The 19,322-nt window shown below is 40.3% G+C and overlaps 1 protein-coding gene across 3 annotated transcripts in view; it reads right to left on the bottom strand.

Moving 5' to 3' along the window:
- The window catches only part of ptprt (protein tyrosine phosphatase receptor type T), a 257,994-nt gene that overhangs the window by 33,315 nt on the left and 205,357 nt on the right, over window positions 1-19,322 (bottom strand). For all 3 annotated transcript variants that reach the window (XM_073468585.1, XM_073468587.1, XM_073468586.1), the window contains exon 23: window positions 1,544-1,620. In XM_073468585.1, the coding sequence (XP_073324686.1) occupies window positions 1,544-1,620 (77 nt within the window). The remainder of the gene's footprint in view (window positions 1-1,543; window positions 1,621-19,322) is intronic.

The raw sequence follows: 19,322 nt of genomic DNA, 5'->3' as shown, positions 1-19,322 counted from the left end.
CAGATAACCTTGCTGAGATAAAAGCATTTATCACTTTCATATTGTCATTAAAACCAGGCTATAACTATGACTTTATCTCCACTGAGGGGGATGTATTGTTTCGTTTTCTGTTTTCCAATTCCCCCCTTTCTTCTCATTTTAGAGAAAGAAAAAAAAAAACTTGTCTGTGGAGTCTGATTGAAAATAAACAATTTGTACCAAATTCATTACAACAGTCAGCTGTAAGCGAGAGATTACATCAATAAGTGAAGCACAACGCCCTGAGGGCAGAGAGGAGAGGAGGAAAAAAAACTAATGGATGGATGATGGAAAGATATGTAAGGGATGGGGACAAAGAATGAAGCAGTGGGAAGGTTAGGGACAAATGATATTGAAGAAGGGACGAGTGAATGATGAAAAAGGAATAGATAGAATAAAGAATAATAATAATAAACTCTTGTACTGATGATTGTACCAACATCCAGAGAATTATTTTCTACAAGAGATGGGACTCCATTCATTGTGTGAACCTTGGCTAATACCCTGAATGTGTGTGTGCATGTGTGTGTGTGTGTGAGGTAGTTTCTTTCATATTTGATTTGATATTTGTTGTGTGTAGTTTTTGTTCCTCTTGTTTCCTTGTTGAGCACATTTCCTGTAAAGAAATGTCCACTTGTTGGACCTTCAGCAAAGCGTCTTGAGTTCGCCTCCTTCTTCACAATAGAACCTCTTCAGTGCCTTACTCAAAGGCACTTTGACAGACATGATTACAGGCGCAGTTTATCTATTGAGGGGCTCACATTTGTGTCTTTTAATTGTTGTTTGCGAGAATGTCCCTGGCACCAACACTTATACTTTTACTCACTGCATGACAGTTTGTGTGTGATTGTATTTTCATCTTTGTGACGACCAATTTCGCCAGAATAATATATCAACAGTTAACTTTTCTTTAAAACATTGATTTGTTCACATTTGTACGTGTCATATCATGTTCACATTACATATTTATGATCTGACTTTCATATTGGGAAGTGGAGGAGTGGAGTTGGTGTTATTACTGCAAGCTGAGAAGCATGCCAGTCCAGTGACCACAGTTCAAAACTTTGTGTCACCATTTGGAAGTGTGAAACCACTGGAAGGGATCACACAGCTGGATATATTTAAAGGAGACCTTGGGACAATTTCCAACTGTGTTGTGGCAAAGAAACTAAATGTTTTGATGGGAAGTGGGGTCATTTCCTGCCGTGTTTGTGGTGACCAAAACATGATCTTTTCCTAACCCTAACCAAGTGGTTTTGGTGCTTACACCTAACCAAACCTAAAGAAAGTTTGTTCATATCCATGGTTTGCAGAAGTGTATGTGGCCAACATTTATTCTGGCAACTTGGTTCTGTTAGGGTTAATGTTAAAATTAGGTTCAGGTAAGGCTGCTATCGGGTTTGAATTAGGGTAAAGCATGAAGTTGTCATGATTAGAGTTAGGTGGTAAGGGGAGTAATATCCTTGCTCTCCATCACAAGCATTAAAGAACAAAATTGTGTGTGTCTGTGTGTGTAAACACTCACGTCAATATAATTGGCGTTGATGTAGTCAGAGTGGGGGTCTCCGTCCAGCAGCTGCAGTCGGACTCTGGTGTGATCGTCTGTGGGGTCAGATAGCACAAAAATACAACAGGCCTAAAGTTACATTTACCCACAGATCGGAGCAGCTAACTGACTGGACAGGGAACTAACTAACTGACAGCGCCCCCAAGTGATGACACTGTCTGAACCAGGAATATGATGGCACTGGCTGATGGTTCAAATTATTAAAATAACCCATGGTTACCTACCAAACAACCGGCAGTCATGCAAACTATGACTGTCCTCTTTCAGTAGCAATGACAACTCTTTGTTTGAGCGCACACAGCTCTTCACTTTGACACTAGAGACCATCAGTCAAGCCTCGTCTCCTAGCAACTGTGGTTTATTTTACTGATGAAGGAAATCTTTCTCAAACCTTAACCAAGTAGATTTAGTCATTGTTGCCACGCCACAAACAGAATGGAACAACAAAGCTTAGCGACAATTCACCACTTCTACGATCACAGCTTCTGGCTGACTGACTCTATGCAACAACTTTCACAGACATGCATAGTTTGGTTCTGTATGGTTTCATACAGCCACTTTATTTTGAATATTGGTTTAATTTAGTTCATTTGGCTTCAGTGAGGATCCACTGAGATGAGCTGAAAGGGCTTGACAGAAACAAAAACATAGAGGCAAAAAAATGTACAAGACTCCACAATGCAGATTTATATCAGATACTACTCGGATAAGTCAGGCTGACGGGTCAAACACTGTTTCAATTATGAGCTGCCTCTATCAGCAAACACTAGTTTGTTTACTGCCAAACTATCCAGAACCGATGATGTGCTCGAGTGCGATGACCAGTAGAAAATCTTTGATTAATCTCTCTGTTTTCCTTCCGGTTACTCTTGAATACTTGAAACACTGAGCGCCGTTTTCCTGGTGATTGGTTGGCTCACAAGAGGCTCACTAGAAACACAACAATGCGTTCCACTCTGCCTTGAAGCCGTCTGTTCCACTTTGTTTCTCAGTTGTCAAATCAGAACAAATCAACACGGTTTAAAAAAGCACATTCTTTCTTTCCTTATGCCTGAATGCTCCTGTTTCTAACTGTTGGCTTTAAATAAAGTGTTGTGGAGAGAAAGTAAGACCAAAAACAGAAACGGTACGAAAAGTATTTTCTCAGATTGTCAATTACACATTCATTCATTTTAGCTGCCTTTTCAGCTATTTTTTTTTAATAATTTATCTGCAGTACCATTTTTTGGGGGGGAAATCGAGTTGTGATCACTGAAGGATTTAACCCTGTGAAAAGGGCCTATCAGTGGGGAGCCCACTGCTGGCTGCAGGAGACATGATCCTTTTAAAACTGATCTAAAATCAAAACCGTAAAAAGCATTAAAGTGTATTTTGTAGTTGTGACCATATTTAGCATTTGAAGATTCTCTAGAAAAGAACATCACAATATGCAAAAATACCAATGTAGGCACTGTATTTCTATTGTACATGAAACTTTAAAGAGTTAAATATTTTGTTCATGTTTCTACATTTAAAAAAACTTTTGGGTCAAAAAGCTGATGAAAAATGTCAGATTTTTATTTTTATTTTTTTTACATTTCTGACATAATTTGAATACTTGCATAGTTTATTATTGTTTACTGACTTTCATAACCTTCTATCTTAGGTTGTACAGATTTCAGGGATATGAAGCATTTGAAGATGCTCATCACAATAATCATAAATACTGATGTAGGCATTAGTGGAGTACTTCTATTGCAAAGTTCAACGGGTTAAGTGATTCAACCAATGCAGAGGAGTGATTTATACATTTGCCATTTTAAAAAAGTGGTTTCTAAATAGTTTTTTTGTTAAGAATCCATTGCCAGGAAGTCAGGGATATATATTCATGTTGCAGACACATGCAGCAACAGAAGTTTGTGAACAGAGAGGCACCAACTACAGAAACTCAAATCGCACCAATATATGTTCCATTGTAGGGCCCATGTCGGTTAAGTGACAAGTTAGATGACTAAACTTATTTTACCATTATAAGAAATTCACACAATTGCATATAACCACTTTAAAACAAAGCATAATAATACTGTATATGACTGCATTAGATTTCAGATTATATCTTTGAGTCACTCACATCAGCACGACCACGGCTCACTTATGTGAGTCACTGTCAAAGTACATGTAACCAAAATGAAATCTGCCCTTTCCTTTTCACCTTCTCATTTGAATGCCAATTATTTTGTTCTGTGCTCTAATAGCCATCCATAGTATTAGGACACATATGGGGGTATTACTGCTAATGGCAGGCGGTGATTTTGTTCAGTCGTAACGTGGCAACAGCAGGTAATTGCGGATGAAGCGAACATGATTTAGTCTGATTATCTCTATTTTTCTCTCTCACTCTCATCTTCTTCTTTCTTGTGGTGATATGCTCCGGTTCATCCCTCTTATTTTCTTTCTCTGAGACATGTGCCCACGTTATAATGATAATATTGCTACAAAAAGAAAATAACTGATTCTTTAATATTCTTAGGTGCGGGGGGAAGAAGAGAGAATTAAGTCAACAGGAGATAGGAGGTCAGGGTAAAACAGAAGTGGTGGAGCAGAAATTGGCAAGTAAAAGGTGGGGTGAAGAAGAAAGAAAATAGGAGCTGGGAGAAAGGGGGGATGGGGGGAAATGAAAAAGGGATCACCTCTGTGTTTCTTTGAAGTCATTGAAATGCTAATGCATTTGACTTTACTGACTGATGCAAAGCTAAAGCGGGTTGGAGTGCTTAAAGCAAGCGCACAGCGAGCTGGCTACGGTTAGCCTGCAAGCTAGTGGCTTAGTTAGCTGCAGGGAAGACTCCTGAACTGTGAGAGAACAACATTTTTGATCCAACACAACCCTTTCTGCTTTTGAAGAATTTTACCTCCAGAAATGTGCAAGTTGGTTGGTTCAAAAGCTAATTGTACCCTGAAAAGATGTTTGTGTGTAACAATACAATGCAAACCGCCAGGCCAATGGCTTCATATTTACAACAAAGCTGAAAGAAAAAAAAAAAATCACTTTGTTCATTCATCTGTCTGAAAACGTAATTGTGCCTCGAAAAAAGAGCTTTTATGTGAGCAGATCTACTGTGAGGTCGATGACTCATACTGTCAATTGTAACCCATTTCCCCTGTGTTTATAGTCAAGGCTTGGGGGCAATCATTTTGTCACGTAGGCGTTAACATCTTTTGTTTTTTGGTGGATATCTTAGAATAGATGTGTGAATTTGCTATTCATGGCTGGCATCAAATGAGGCTTCCTGTGGAGTAAAAATAATCAGAAGTAGCAGAAAATTGCACAGAAGCTTACTTTGTCTTTCTTAATGGAGTCCGTTTGCAGAATGTGCTCTCACAAAACTAGTCTCACATTTTTGAGAGACAAAAAAAAAAACTGTATTTTCCATATTTTGGCTTAACATAACTAATTTATCTCAGGGTTGTGCTATCGCATAGTGTAAGACAAGCGATTGACAAAGACTTGCATGTCAAAAATGTTTGAGACTTCTTTTACTTTATATAAAAGATGTCTATGACGTTTTGTGAGATGCTTCAGCCTCCACCTCGTGATATTGAAGTCTGTCTCTGGCCCCTCCTTTTGAGTCATGAAATAACATAAGCTAATTGGTCAGAAATTTCAGGCTAGTGTGACATATATCTTGAAAAACGTATCACATAGTCTGATTCCAAGCTTCCAAGTGTCTTCCCTCTGAGGCCTGCCTGAGGCATGGCACCCAGACAGTCAGAGCTGATGTCTCGGTTGCTAACGAGCTAGCTGGCTAATGTTACATTGTTATTGCTGATTTGTGCATGACAGTCCCATAATTTTAATGTATTTAAATGTTGCATCCCCCCCTTTGATGGCATATGACGCCCGAAATTTAAGTCCAGCAGCAAAGTCGCTGCACTTGCAACCGCTCCGCTAATATCACTGTACACTGGCAGGTCAGGAGCATGGGTTGCTAATGTTAGCCTATAAAACCACGACTAGTGGCCAAGTGTTCTTTTTTATTTGATGACGTCACTAATAGCATGATGTCGTGAAGGAATTGAGAACGTCCATGCTTTTCTATCTCCATAGACGGCATATCGGGTGTACCCAGTCATGTCTGTTCACATAAACGCCATCGACGACTACTGATGACATATGAGGGTCTTTGGAGGGTTGTCCAATTTCATATGGGGAGAAAAAGAATCGAATAGAGCCTCGAAATTACCCAAGGAAAGTATTAAATCCCACCAAGTATGAGACACAAACCTGCGATGATGGTGTTGTAGTAAATCACTTACTGGTGCATCCAGCAGACGCATCTTCACACCCTCGCTTTCTGCTGCTTTTTTATGAACACAACACGCTCCACTGGCACTGAATAATATCACTGAACTCATGAAATATAGAGTCTTGCGACAAACCCCCTTGATTATCATTTCTAGGATCACCTTGAGGAGAATTATTTGTACAGCTTCTATCAGAGTAATTTTCTAGCTCTGGCTGAGCGGCAACAATGATGGCAGCATGACTCCACTCTGCTGGTACAAGATACTGTCATCAGCTATCAGCTCACCCACACTCTTACTCACAGAGACCATCTCTCTCTCTCTCTCTCTCTCTCTCTCTCTCTCTCTCATTCTGTCTCTCAGACACACACACACACACACACACACACACACACACACACACACACTGCACGTAAAAACAAACACAACAGGGGGTAGTCTGCCAGCCCTCTGCTTTTTCTCTCCCTCTTTTTCCTTCTTTTGACTTCTACCACTTCTCCGTCTCCTCCTCTTTCTCTGTTCCATCTGCCTCTTCCTCCATCTCTTTCCTTCCTCCTTCTCTCGGCTGATTCTTCCCTGCCTTTCCTCCTCCTCCTCACTTCCCTCCCTCCCTTGTCTCCCTTCATTTACCTTTTTCCTCCTGCTCTCCCTCTCTCTTGCCCCATACTGTCTCGCTCCTCCAGACAGCAGTAATTACACAGGGCTAGTGTCAGACTGTCATAACACGAGAGCTACAGATATGAGGCTAGTGGGAGGGAGGGGCCTTTTCCTCTTCTCTCTGCCCAGGGAGGGGAGCTTCTAATTGGGCTAAGATGGCAGGAGGTACTGGCTTGCAAACACTGCAGATCTGGACACAGGCCACAGGTTTGAAGAGGCTGACAGAGCGCGTGTGTGTGTGTGTGTGTGTGTATGTCAGCGGTGGAAGAAGTATTCAGACCTTTTACTTCAGTAAGCTACTAAAACCACAATATGAAATATGTTAAGTATTATAACTTGAAGTAAAATGCAGTGAAATGGCTATTATATCTGATGTTTTTGCAATAATTTTACTGTTAATATGTATTTTGCATTTTAATAATGTAGATGTTTAAGGTTGAGCTCATTTTAACTACTGCTTTTGGCTATGTGAAGTCAAGTGAAGTTTTTGGCAACTGACCACAAACTCAAACACACTGTTTGGACCACTTTAGAGCAAATTCAGCATGATTTTACAAATCTAGAAATAACTTTAGATATACGGTCATAATATACGTTATGGGTGTTTAAATTTTGATTGGCTTTCAATTTCGATCATTCATTTCGATCACTAAGGAAGTACGGGCCATCCTGTGCAGGGCGACACAGCTTGCTTAGTAAGCTACAGCTACACTTCATGAGAAGTATGCAGTGTGCTTCAGAGATGTTTCAGAGAGCTGTTATTGATTTCCTCAAGAGGAGGGTTTACTTGTGGGGGACAAACTGAACTGAACCGATAACCTTGCCAGAGATCCTTTATCGATTTGTTTGGGAGGAGGGTTTACTTGGGACAATTTTGAGAAACCAAACTTTGTAAACAAAATGAATTTCAATATGTTTTGGGTGGTGGTTTATGTTTACCTCTGGAATCTTTATTTTTGGTGAATATTATTTGAACTTGCCGAACCTTAAACTGCAAAAAGCCACGAGGATAAAGTCAAGCTGTTGTTGTAAAGGACCCATATTTTTTTTTGAAAAAGATTTGAAAATGTAAATGATAGTTGTCAGGGTAGAAAACAAATGATCTGTTGATCTTTAAAAACCCAGATGCCAACAGAGTCTAACATGTGTCAGTACCAAAAATAAATATATAATATATAATATAATATAAGATTAATATACTTGAGCCATGTACATGTTCAAGCCTTTCTCCACACATATCTACTGGATATAGATATATCCAGTAGATATGTGCACTCAGGCTCATGTTGGCGTCTGCAGTACTGGAGCAACAACAAAGTCATCAGAAGCTGTGTTGTCCAAGGGCGAAGGGTCACGAACCCATTACTCATTAATGAGCTCCACTCCTCTGCTGAGTCTCCCTCTCCTCATAACCTTGCAACTCCCCCCCACCCCTTATCCTCTCCTCTCCTGCCTCCCCCTTTCCTCTCCTCTCTGCCCCCTGCTTTTAGTCTGGTTCTATTTTCTCTCTCTCTCTCCATCTCATCTTTTTTTCTACCCTCTTCTCTCCCAAGTCTTGTCATTACTCCAGCAGCCACTGTAAAAGTTTTGTTGGGGCGAAGTTGTTAACTTGAGGGGGTCCAGAAAAGGCCAAACAAAATAGACTTCTGTGTTTTTATCTTGGAGAGATTTGCAGTGGCGGCCGAATGCAGCAGAAAGCTGTAATTTGGAGACATCAGATCAGATTGTATGTACTAAGAGCCTGGACACAGGCGCAGCACATAAATAAAATGAGAAGGAGCCAGCAGTGCCTAATGACTGCTGTCATACAACAACAGCAAACAGGGGCAGCTGTATTAGTGGCTCTTGTAGATCAAAGGTCATGATGAAGCTTCATATCATATATCACCAAGAGTAAGACCAACATAATATACTGGAATAACTTAATTGGAGCAGGAGATAATCTATGGAGTAATTACGCTCCACTTCCATGAATATACTGCCCTTTTATTGCTTTATAAGGCCAGTGTCTACCCCAGATTGTTCTCGGTTGATGAGGCAAAAAGACATTCAAGCAGTACTTTGGTTATATAATGCTGAAATCCTCCTCTGAAAACAGAACTAATGAAATTCTTCTCCCCCGAATGGCCCGACTCGGATCACATTTGGAAGTTAAAATGATCTATGACCTTTACTGAACTATGTATTAGAGACTAGGCAGGCTGTTTTGCTCTGCACTCCTACAAATCTCTGCCTCAGCTTTCTAAACTTTCATTTTTTCCTCGCCAAGAATCCTGGGATTTTGGGAAGGTAATTATTATTCTTACAAGAAGACATCTTATTTGGTTATATGTTACTTTTGTGTGTTTGACATTTTTCTTCACTAAAGTTTCCCTCCAGTCAAAGTATGTTTTTCTTCTTGTTGCTGCAGTTGAACGGTGGAGCTTCACAGTGTAGAATGATCTACGTGTCGAGTTTGAAACTAGAAGGCTAATCCCTCATTACGTGTAAAAGCGTGACTACGAGCATGATTTGCGACATCACATATAGTTTGGAAGCTCTGTAGATGTATTATTTTTAAAATGTTATCAATATGACCTTTACCACTTGTTTCTGTTAATAAACAATTGGATGCTGAATGAACCATTTGTAAAACATGAACAAAGGTTTATAATACATAAATGGTTAATAAATACTGTTTAGCTCACCTGTAAACATTTGGAAGCCATTTTAAGGTTGCAACTGATGCATCTTGTGTTCGGCAATTAAACTTTGAAATTGAAAATATTTGCTTATTCACATATGATATAGTTTGTATATATTTTAAGGATTTTCACATAGTAATTTAAACTATATTACTACCATTATACAGACATTACAGAATTTATTGGATTGGATTGGATACTGGATGAAATATCAAGTGAAAATCAAACATATCATTACTCTAATTAGCCGTATGACAAAGCCTTGTGAATTTGAGAAAAGAACCTCACAGCTACAATGTGATGTCACTGAAACTCTTTCTATTTCTATTATGAGGAGCGCTGGACAAAGTAATTGCTGGGTCACTGATATTGAACAAAAACCTTATCAAACTCCTACAGATTTATTATGGTCATTTGAGCTATGAGGCAGTTAAAACCTCTACTTACTGCCTCTTTTATATCCCATTGTCTCTCCAGCTGCCTGAAAAGAGCAAGAAAGTGTAACAGGCCTTGCTGTTGGAGAGAGAAGAATTTAACGCTCCAATATGCCCATTAGGTTTTATTTTACAATGCTACAGAGAAAGACTAGGGTAGATAATGCAGTATCATACAGTGGTTAATGCAGACTAGATGCATGATGGGAGATTTCTGCTACTTAAATATTGTCTCACACAGCCTCTCTATAAATAATACCCTCTCTCCCTTTAGATTCTTCTTTCATTTCCTGTTATGAAGATGGACGTTAAAGGATATTCAGCATTCAGTGATATGAAAGACAATGTTGCTCATTGCTTGTCACTCAAGAGTTGGTTGAGTTGGTTACATGTACAGACGCATAAGAAGCACAGTGACTCATGAACTACATTACTGTACAAAGGCACACCTCTTAAGTGTCCACATAAACAGATGGAGCTGGTGTTTTGAAGGGAAGCAAAAAAAAAAAAAAAAACGCTCACAGAGGCAAGTTGAAACTGCTGAACAAGATGTTTTACTCTTCTGTCCTCTCCTTCCCTCTCATCTCCTCTCTGCTCCTCCTCCTCCTGCTCTCCTCGCCTCCTTTTTCAGTAGCCACTAAGCAGGGATTGTGTCTGTCACAGATATACTTAATCAGTTAACTCCCTATGGAGCCCAACTCACTCACGGCGTACACTCCGCTGTCAGCCCGGCTCAAGGCATTAGGGAATTTAATAGCATGTGTGATTGAGTGTAAGTGTGTGTGTGAGAGAGACTGAGTAGCGTGTAAATGTGTTAAAGTGTGTCTTTCTTCGCTTCCCTGTACGCTCATATGTTCTGGAACATCTTTAGGAAGTGTGTTGAAGGTTTTGAAGTGTTTCCAGTGGTGTTGCAGTGTTCAAGTGATGTGTGTGTGTGCCAGTGTCAGCAACTATTTATGCGTGTGTGTGTCAGCTTGCATACCAGCATGCATGTGTGCGTTTGCATGTATGTGCATATGTGTATGTGTGTGTGTGTGTGTGTGTCGAAGGGTATTATACTGTGTAATAGCCTATTAAGACCAGAGCTCCCTGCAGCTGATGTGTCAAACAACTCAGGATGTTGTGGACTTACGCACACACTCGTACACACAAACAGACGCCTCATGATGCAGTTTCCAGCTGTTTGAAGGCTGTCAGGAGTAAAAGAGGGAGAGAGAGAGAGAGAGAGAGAGAGAGAAGTGAACGAGAGGGAGAAGAGGAGAAAAGGTGGAGGGAAGAAAGAGCAGCAGCCTCTTTTTCACTTTAAAGTTACACAGCAGAACTACACCAGTGTATTGTAACATCACAGGAGTGGGTTTCACCAAGGCAGGAAGAAAAAAAATGTGTCTGGCATCGACTTTCTCCAAGAAAAAAGCATCTTGAATGTTACAATGACATCACTATTAACCCTTGAGACAATGAATGAAACTCACAACAGCAGCCCGGTGACCCACTTTACTGCCTTGTTGTCTAACTCAGATTTGTCGATCTATATGATCTATTCAAACTCAGGTATCCACTAAAATTGACGTGAACAACACAACAAACTAAATATGAGTTAAACACATCACTATTCTGCGAGGATTATGGTTTCAAATTCAGCAGAACAGTACTTCACTAACATCTGCCCAATTGATGACTTGAATACTCAATAACAAATGAAAGCCACCACCGTCAGACTACCAAATATGGTCCCTTTTTGCCAAACGTCATTACATGTTGACTACCCAGATGCGCTTTTTGCCTCTTTTTATAGATTTTTAAGGTTAAGTCACTTTAATTTTTACAGCACAAACTCTGAAACTTGTCTCGGAGGTACAACATACAGAACCCTGTATCATTTGACCATCCATCCACTCCCCTCACAGGCAGCACAGACTGACACATCTTCAGATCTGACACACTGACTTGAACGCTTACCTCCGCTCGTTATCTCCTTTTTCTCCTTCCTTTAATATCACACAGGATATAGATAAGAGTCATGTTAAGGACACCAACGCAGAAACATTTTCAGACCTCTGAATGCTCACCTACACAGGTACTGTATAAGTAGCACTTCCTGTCTGTAAGTCTGGTATTAAAGAGCCATGGAGTTCATTCCCACCACATTTACAAAAAAGTAAATAGGAAATTAGGACAGATCAAATGAGTCCATCCAGCTGAAACACTTCATCGCCTAATAAGCTTGTGATCATAAGAAATATATCCAGATAGCCCTTCTTACAGCAAATCATCCTCTTTCCAACTGACCAACTGACACTTTCTCTTCTCATTAGTGTCCCATTTCTTACTGTCCGAGGAACATCCTCTCTTCAGTCTAATGGCAGTAAGTGTTCGCCTACAGCAAGCCATTCACAGGCCAGACTGAGAAGGAGAAGTTATCTGCATATAAGTGCTGGTATGATAGCACACAGCGGCTCATTAGGTATATGAGAAGTGCATTAGTCGAGCCGAGCTCAGCTTGTTCCTGAGTGTCATCTTCCCGGTTAAAATGTAGAAATCTGGAATGAAACTGTCACAACAGCCGCCTGATGATCCACTTCACCGTCTTGTTACCAGGAGTTTAGGGAAAGGGCATGTGCTCTCTGACAAGTCAAACTGAATAGGTGGCTGAAAAGAAAGTTCCTTCTTGTGTGGGCATCTCATGAAAGTCTAGACGGCAGTATGTCTCATTAATTCTGATTAATTCATCAACAATCAATTACTACACACTGTTAATGATCACAGCTCTTCATTACCAGCTATCAACGAATATAAGATTGTCAACCCCCTGAAGTTTTAAAAAGATGAACTATAATCACTCATAATCCTCCACCTTCTAATTAAAAATACAATCATCGTTAAAATCATTACTTCATCGTCTCCCTCCACCACCTGAAGCTTTTTTTTTTTTTTGGAGACAAAAAAAAGTGATTGTTAAAAATCAGCATCAAAGTTCTGCATCTAGTGTTATTACTGCCTCCTTGTTACCCCCAACCGCTTCTGATGAGGAACAATGATTAACAGCAATCACCGTCAACAGTATCAATAATACCGCGGCTGGCGTTAAAAATCAGCCTCATTATCACCATTATCTGTGTGCTTCTCTCCCGCTGAGAGCTGCAACAGACACCATTTCATCATCGGGTGGTGGGGGGCTGGCAAGTGTAATCAGTCTTTCCTTGTAGAATCATGTTCTTCCTGTTTGTCTCTTGTTTTTGTTATTTTGTTATTTTACACTATAGCAACCAGAATTTCTATTCACAGAAGAGGAATCAACACAAGAGGAGAAAAACGGATGCCTCATCAGTGCTGGAAAGTACCACATCACATTAATGGGCCTCCAACTTTGTGTCACCAGTTTGAGACCTTTTGGAGCAGAATATTAATGCCCCTGGGTTTGGAATGACATATTTGACTGTAATATATGGGTGTAATGATTCTTTGTTAAGGTGCACATGCTATGATATTGCGAAGAGGCCATTCTCAAAAAATGAATTATTTTACTTTTGATTCTTTAGACCTGGCCAGTAATACTTCTGAGTATTACTACCTTTATATAATTAAACAAGCCACATAATTCTTTGTTACCACACTCAGAAAATCACAACCCAATCGGCAGAATAAATGTTGGCAATTCAAATGACGAATATATGTTGAAAGTTTACATTTCTTTATGTTGCAATTTACGTCTATTTAGGTTCATTTTTCTATATTAAGTTGTGACAACAATGTGTTTATTATCTGGTTAGGTTAAGGCATAAAAAAACACTTGGTTAGCGTCAGGAAATGATCAGATTTTGGGCTAAAATACCTGTTCTGATCGCTACAAACATGGCTGCAGATCCTGAGGTTTCGTCAAAAAATATGCTTTTGTTGCCACAAACTAGGCTGGAATTTGTCCAAAATATCCAGTGGTGTCACGCTTTCTAATGTTGAAGCTCTCGCATGTCCAAATGTGAGCGTATCAGTGTTTTGCAGAAACATTAATTGCCAACATTTTATCCTGGCTGGAAAATCCTTACTGGCTTGAAAAATAAAACAAATTATGCTGAAACACACTAAATTTGCTTAAACTGTTGAGGTCTCTTGCCGACAATAAAGTGCCATCTGTTTTAGATGACACTCATTTGTTAAATGTGTAGCAGCACAGATTCATTCCAAAGTGAGAATGTGCATTTGCAAAATGTTCTCCATGAGAAAAAAAAAGAACAAACACAAGGAGAAGTTTGTAAAAACAAATCACAAATTCTTCTTACTGTAGGTCTGCAGGTGGAATGATGTCGCAGCAGTGCAGCACTGCTTCAAGCAATCAAGCACAAACTAGACTGCTGTGATCTGTAGAGTGTAGAGTGTGTATTTGTGTGTAGACTGCAGGTATACGACTTTCATTTAATTTGTATGTGCTATCATGAGCGCGCAGAGTGTGTTTATTTGTATAACTGTCTGAGTGTGAGTGTGAGTGTGAGTGTGAGTGCGAGTGTGTGACAGCTTGGGGGATGCTAATATTTGTTGTGGTTCTTTGGTCAAACACTTCAGAGGACTTGTTGGCGTTCTGACTTCAGAGCAGCTCAGCAGACGTGTTGAGAATCAGTGCCAGAGAGGATAAGAGAGGAGGAGTGTAGTCAGCTGCAGATGAAGCTAACACACACACACACACTTAGACACACACACACACACACACACACACGGTTGTGCTTGTTTTCAAAATCCTTGCTTTGTTTCACACACAAACACATACACACTCACAGAAACAAGATGCCCTCACCCTCTCCTGCTTTCACTCTCTCTCACTCACTCCCTCCCTCTCTCTTTCTCTCTCTCTCTCACACACACACACACACACACACACAACCATGCACATAACCTCTGCTGTAATGAGAAGCAACATGATGCAGGAGGAGATACTGATTATGCCGACGATGCTTAGAGGTGTAACACCGGGTGAAGGGTGTGTGTACGTAGTAACACCGCCTGGCAAAGACTGACAGCCTGTGTAATGTTTTCATTCACCTGAACACTGGTACACATTAGTGAATGGAAAGAGGGATGTGGGGTGAGTTTGTGCATGTGTATTAGAGAGACGGGAAGAAGGAGATTCATGACAGAGACGAGAGGCGAAGAAGTACAAAGGGGAGGTCAGAGTAGTGAGGGAACAGATGAAAAACACAGGTGAAGCAGGGACAGAGGTCGGACAGAGTGACGGCTGCAAGAAAATATCGTGAATAGATTAAGTTCTGAGGGGAAGTGAGAGAGAGATCAACAGAGAGGAGGGAAGACAGAGAAAGGAAATACAGATGAATACAGGGATAGGAAAAATCAGAAAGGGGGAGACAAAGCAACAGAAGATAAAAGAAAAATAGAGAAGATGAGGAGAGCTGGGGCGTATTTAAGTATTTTTGCATCCTATGTTGAATCTCAACCAATGCATCGACTATATGGGAATTTGCGAGATTTATATGGCAAAAAATGGGAACATGACAAAGGATCCTATGTTTCCCAGTTCCAAGTGTGCTCTTCCCCATGTTCTCCTGGGAACATAGGGCCCAGGGAACATAGGACTCGTATAACATACTACCCTGGGAACTAAGGGCATTATGAACGTAGGACCCTGGGAAATGAACAACCTGCCAAACATAGGCCCCGAGGAACATAGAAACTTAGGAACTTGGAGATGCTGCCTGTCTGTGGCCCATCTCAACTCTCGATTGACTTATCTCAAATCTTTAACACCAGAAAATCCTGTAGTTTCTTACTTTAATCATAGACATCCCTCTGTTATTCTTCTCTCTTTCAGTTAAGGACCTTTTCACTGTTTGCATTTACCCTTAGTTTAACTTTAGGATGTAAACATAATGTGAGGCAGAGAAAGACTGTGAAGGCAACTGAGGAAAGTATAAGAACTGAGAAAATAAGATGTTTAGTATCTGAAAGGGATGAACAGGAAAGAAGAAAGACAGACAGACAGACAGACAGAAACCTGTTTCTCTAACACATACTGTGTACAGCATATGTCTTTTCTTGCCGCCTATGAGTTTTTTGAATTTTCAATTTGCTCCTCTTGGGGACAGCAAAAGTGCAACCATGCAGAAGTTAAGTAGATATATCTAAATTTGGGAAGGCATATTGTTTTTGGCAGAAGCTCAGAGGGGGCGAAGGGAATTAAAACTCTCCAGAGTTAAACGACTTAAAGACATTAAAACAACAGACTGCTTGTCTGAGAGAAGTATATTCTATTCAGACACATCTCTCTGACATCCCTCCGCATCAACTGCATATCTGTAGGTTTCTGCGTCTTCTCAGATGTGTGTGTGTAAAATTACTAATCCCCCCTTGGCGAAAAGGAATTTACCCAAGGGGGGAAATAAATAAATAAAGCAATTAAAGGTTTATTGTGTGGTATTCCCTGTGATGGAAAGGAAAAAGAAGCAGCATGAAGAAATCAATGTGTAAATCAATGATCATTACAAATGCGATGGTAAGACAGACTGTTTCTGAACGTTACATTGAATCAACACCGCGGTGACTTCAGACTCCATGTTATTCTTTTAACGCAGCCCGAGAGAAAAGAAACTTCCTCTTCAATTATAATGAAAGTAGGAGCGTCAGTGACACTCATCTGAAGATGCTGTCAATGAGAAACATTTACATCTTACTTACATTGTTTTTGTCATTATATGGCATCAATTAAAATGGAAACATTTGAGATTATACTCGAACCTTTCTGTTGTCTCCACAACAATCAACCCACAGCAAGCTGTCAGCTCATACTGAGCAGTCAAAAATATGAAATATGAAGACTACTTTTTACAAAATACACCTACATAACATTGGTTTACCGAAGATAAACACTTTTTCTTGACATCTAAATCTAAATTTTGTAGGTTGTAATTTAAGCTTCTCTAATTTAACTAACATGTTAACACTTGCTTTTTTAACTAGCACAGTGTCATCCAGTGGGATTACTTGTCAGTAATGAGCAGTGTAAAGGTCCGTTCGTGCCAGAAATAAAAACAGGACATGTTCAGCTCAGGGTTTAGCTTTAGTGAAATTTACACTGTTGACTACTAACAAGCCGTCTCAGGGGGGTCCAAAACAGAGCATGTGTTTGAAGCTTTTTAGCTGTGTCACACCATTCACTCTTATTGAGCAAGACCAAATATGTCTTTCGAATGAACTGTATGGAACTATTGTCCCATTAGCATCCAAGCTAAGCTAACAAACTAACAAGTTGCAAACTGACCTTTAGCAAGTTTACTAGCTCGAAGATTTTTCAGCCAGGAAAGACGTAGAGTGAGGCTCACGGAGCTATTATGACTGAGTAGCATGTTCCGGCTGGCTAGCGAGTTAACATCTCCGCCTGTCAGCTTTAGCAGTTCACCTACCTCACCAAGCCTACAGCCCCACCTATTTAATGTGGACAAGCAAGCATTACTTTGTGGTGTGATTGTAACTTTAGTGTTCTCTGTGCGCGTGTTAGAGACGTCCAGGGTATTTAGCTCAAAATTTGTTTAGCACAAAGATGAAGAGCAGGAGGGGAACAAAAGATACACCTTCAAACACTTTTCTTTTCAAATGTTGTATCTCCTTATTTGGTTGGCTTGCCACACAGAAGCAGCTGGGTTTTGTTCGGAGTCTGACACACAGAAACACAAACAGAAACAGTTGGGGTGTGACGATAGCATTGTCTTGTTCAATACAATGAGGACTGATCAGGTAAATATACTTTTTTTTAAAGGTGAATGTTGAAATAAATTGGAAAATGTAAATGTGAAGTCCCTGCTGACACTTCCGGTCTTTACTGAATGAAAACTGTATAGAATCGTGACACGGCTGCGGTTTATCACATCAGTGGATGAGTTTTGTAAATTGTTACATCCCAACAAGCACAATCTAACATGAATATAACATGAAAACACAAATAAACACACACATACTGTATGCTGTGTAGGAGTGAACATGAATGTCAAAAACACACATAAAAAACACTACAACACCTCTTCCTCACCTTAATTCTCCTTGATAACACAAGCACACACACACAACCCTTTACACATATGTAAATGCCTGCCAATAAATTTTGTTTATTTTGAAGGCATGCTTCTGTTGAATTATAAATGACCATATGGGAAGGTTGCTCTAAGAACTGAGGGCTGAGAAGGGGAAGAAAAAAGAGGTAGACGAAGAAATGAGGTGGAGGAGGGAGGAGGAAAGGGAGGAGGAAATAGAAGCAGACAGATGCCCGTAATGAGGAAACACTGCTGCGCTTTGCCTCAACCCATATCCTGTCAGAGGTAATCAGACGGGATGAATAGATGGATGGAGAGCAGAGGAGAGAAAGAAAGGAAAGGTGAGAATGAGCCAGGAAGAGGAGAGGCATAAACAGAGTGAGAGGGAGATGAGTGGGAGCAAAAGGTAAGAGAAGAGGAAGATTTAAAGTGAAGGCTAAAATAGAGGTTAAAAATTCAAGGAAAGGACAGGACAGTTGAGATGAAAAGAGATGGCACAACAAGTTGTGAGAGGGAGGGAGAAGAAAGCATAAGGGAGGAGACAGATGAAGCCAAATAAAGGTAGAGAAGAAGAGAGGAGAGGTGAGAAGAGGGTGATTGGTGATAAAAGAGAGAGAAAAATACGATTGTAATGATAAACAGTGAAGGAGGTGAAAAGGGGGCGGAGAGAGGGAAGAAAGAAGGGGACAGAAGTAAAAGTGCAGAGAGGGAAGCAAACAAGATGAAGTGGAGGAAAGTGAAGAGGAGATGAGGAGGGGGAGGGGAAGCATTGAGGAGAAGGGAGGACAGGAGGCTGCTAGATTAACATTTATTCAGCGTGCTGAAGGGATTTCAAACATGGCATCCACCGTTTGTGTTTGGCAGATGGCCGGAGGAAGAGTGTGTTAACACTTCAACTCAAATCAGCCATTTTCAAACTGCACCAGGGAGAGAGAGCGAGGGAGTGGAAAGTACGCGTTTGTGTGTGTGTGCGAAAAAAATAATGAAAAAGAGTCAAATGTCCTCACAAGGATCGAAACATCATCACAGCTGAGGGGATTTTTATGGTCAGATTTTGGGTGGTGGTTTAAGTCTCGCAAAGCCAGGTCGCAAATTTAGCTCCCCTCGTTGTCATCTGCCAAGAGTCAATGAGAATTTGCTTGGGTTAGAGCTGCTGTCAATGGATGGAGACCAAAATGACTTTCCAGACGACTAGATTAGACTTCACTCGTAAACATAGATTTAATGTGAACCTCTTCGTCTGTGAGACTCAAACATGAACCCTTCCTGCTGACACTTTTGTTCTTTTTTTTGGTTTTCAAACAGGAAAACTGTGTTGGTGGTTCAGAAAACATGAAACTGCTCCCTGACTTGTGACTATAATTGGTGACTGTGTCAGTTTAGAGATGGAAACTGATCCAGCATCCAGTTGCAGAACCATGCATCATCCATTTGTCCACACAAGCAAAAAATAGGAACACCTGCTACTGAGAAGACAAAGGTTAGGATGATCTTGCTGTAGTATGTTTACTGCCATGCCTCTGTGAATTACATTCAAGTTTCAGTGCAGTCACCTTAGTAAAGGTTGTTTAACAAAAATGTGCGAAATAAAAAGTTCTTAACCAACAGAAAAATCTTAATAATGAGGTAGTGAGAATGAAGATAAAGGTTTGTG

Source organism: Pagrus major, chromosome 6, assembly GCF_040436345.1.
Source record: "Pagrus major chromosome 6, Pma_NU_1.0".
NCBI lineage: Eukaryota > Metazoa > Chordata > Actinopteri > Spariformes > Sparidae > Pagrus > Pagrus major.
The sequence above is the reverse complement of the archived record's forward strand: the minus strand, read 5'-3'. Positions and strand labels throughout refer to the sequence as shown.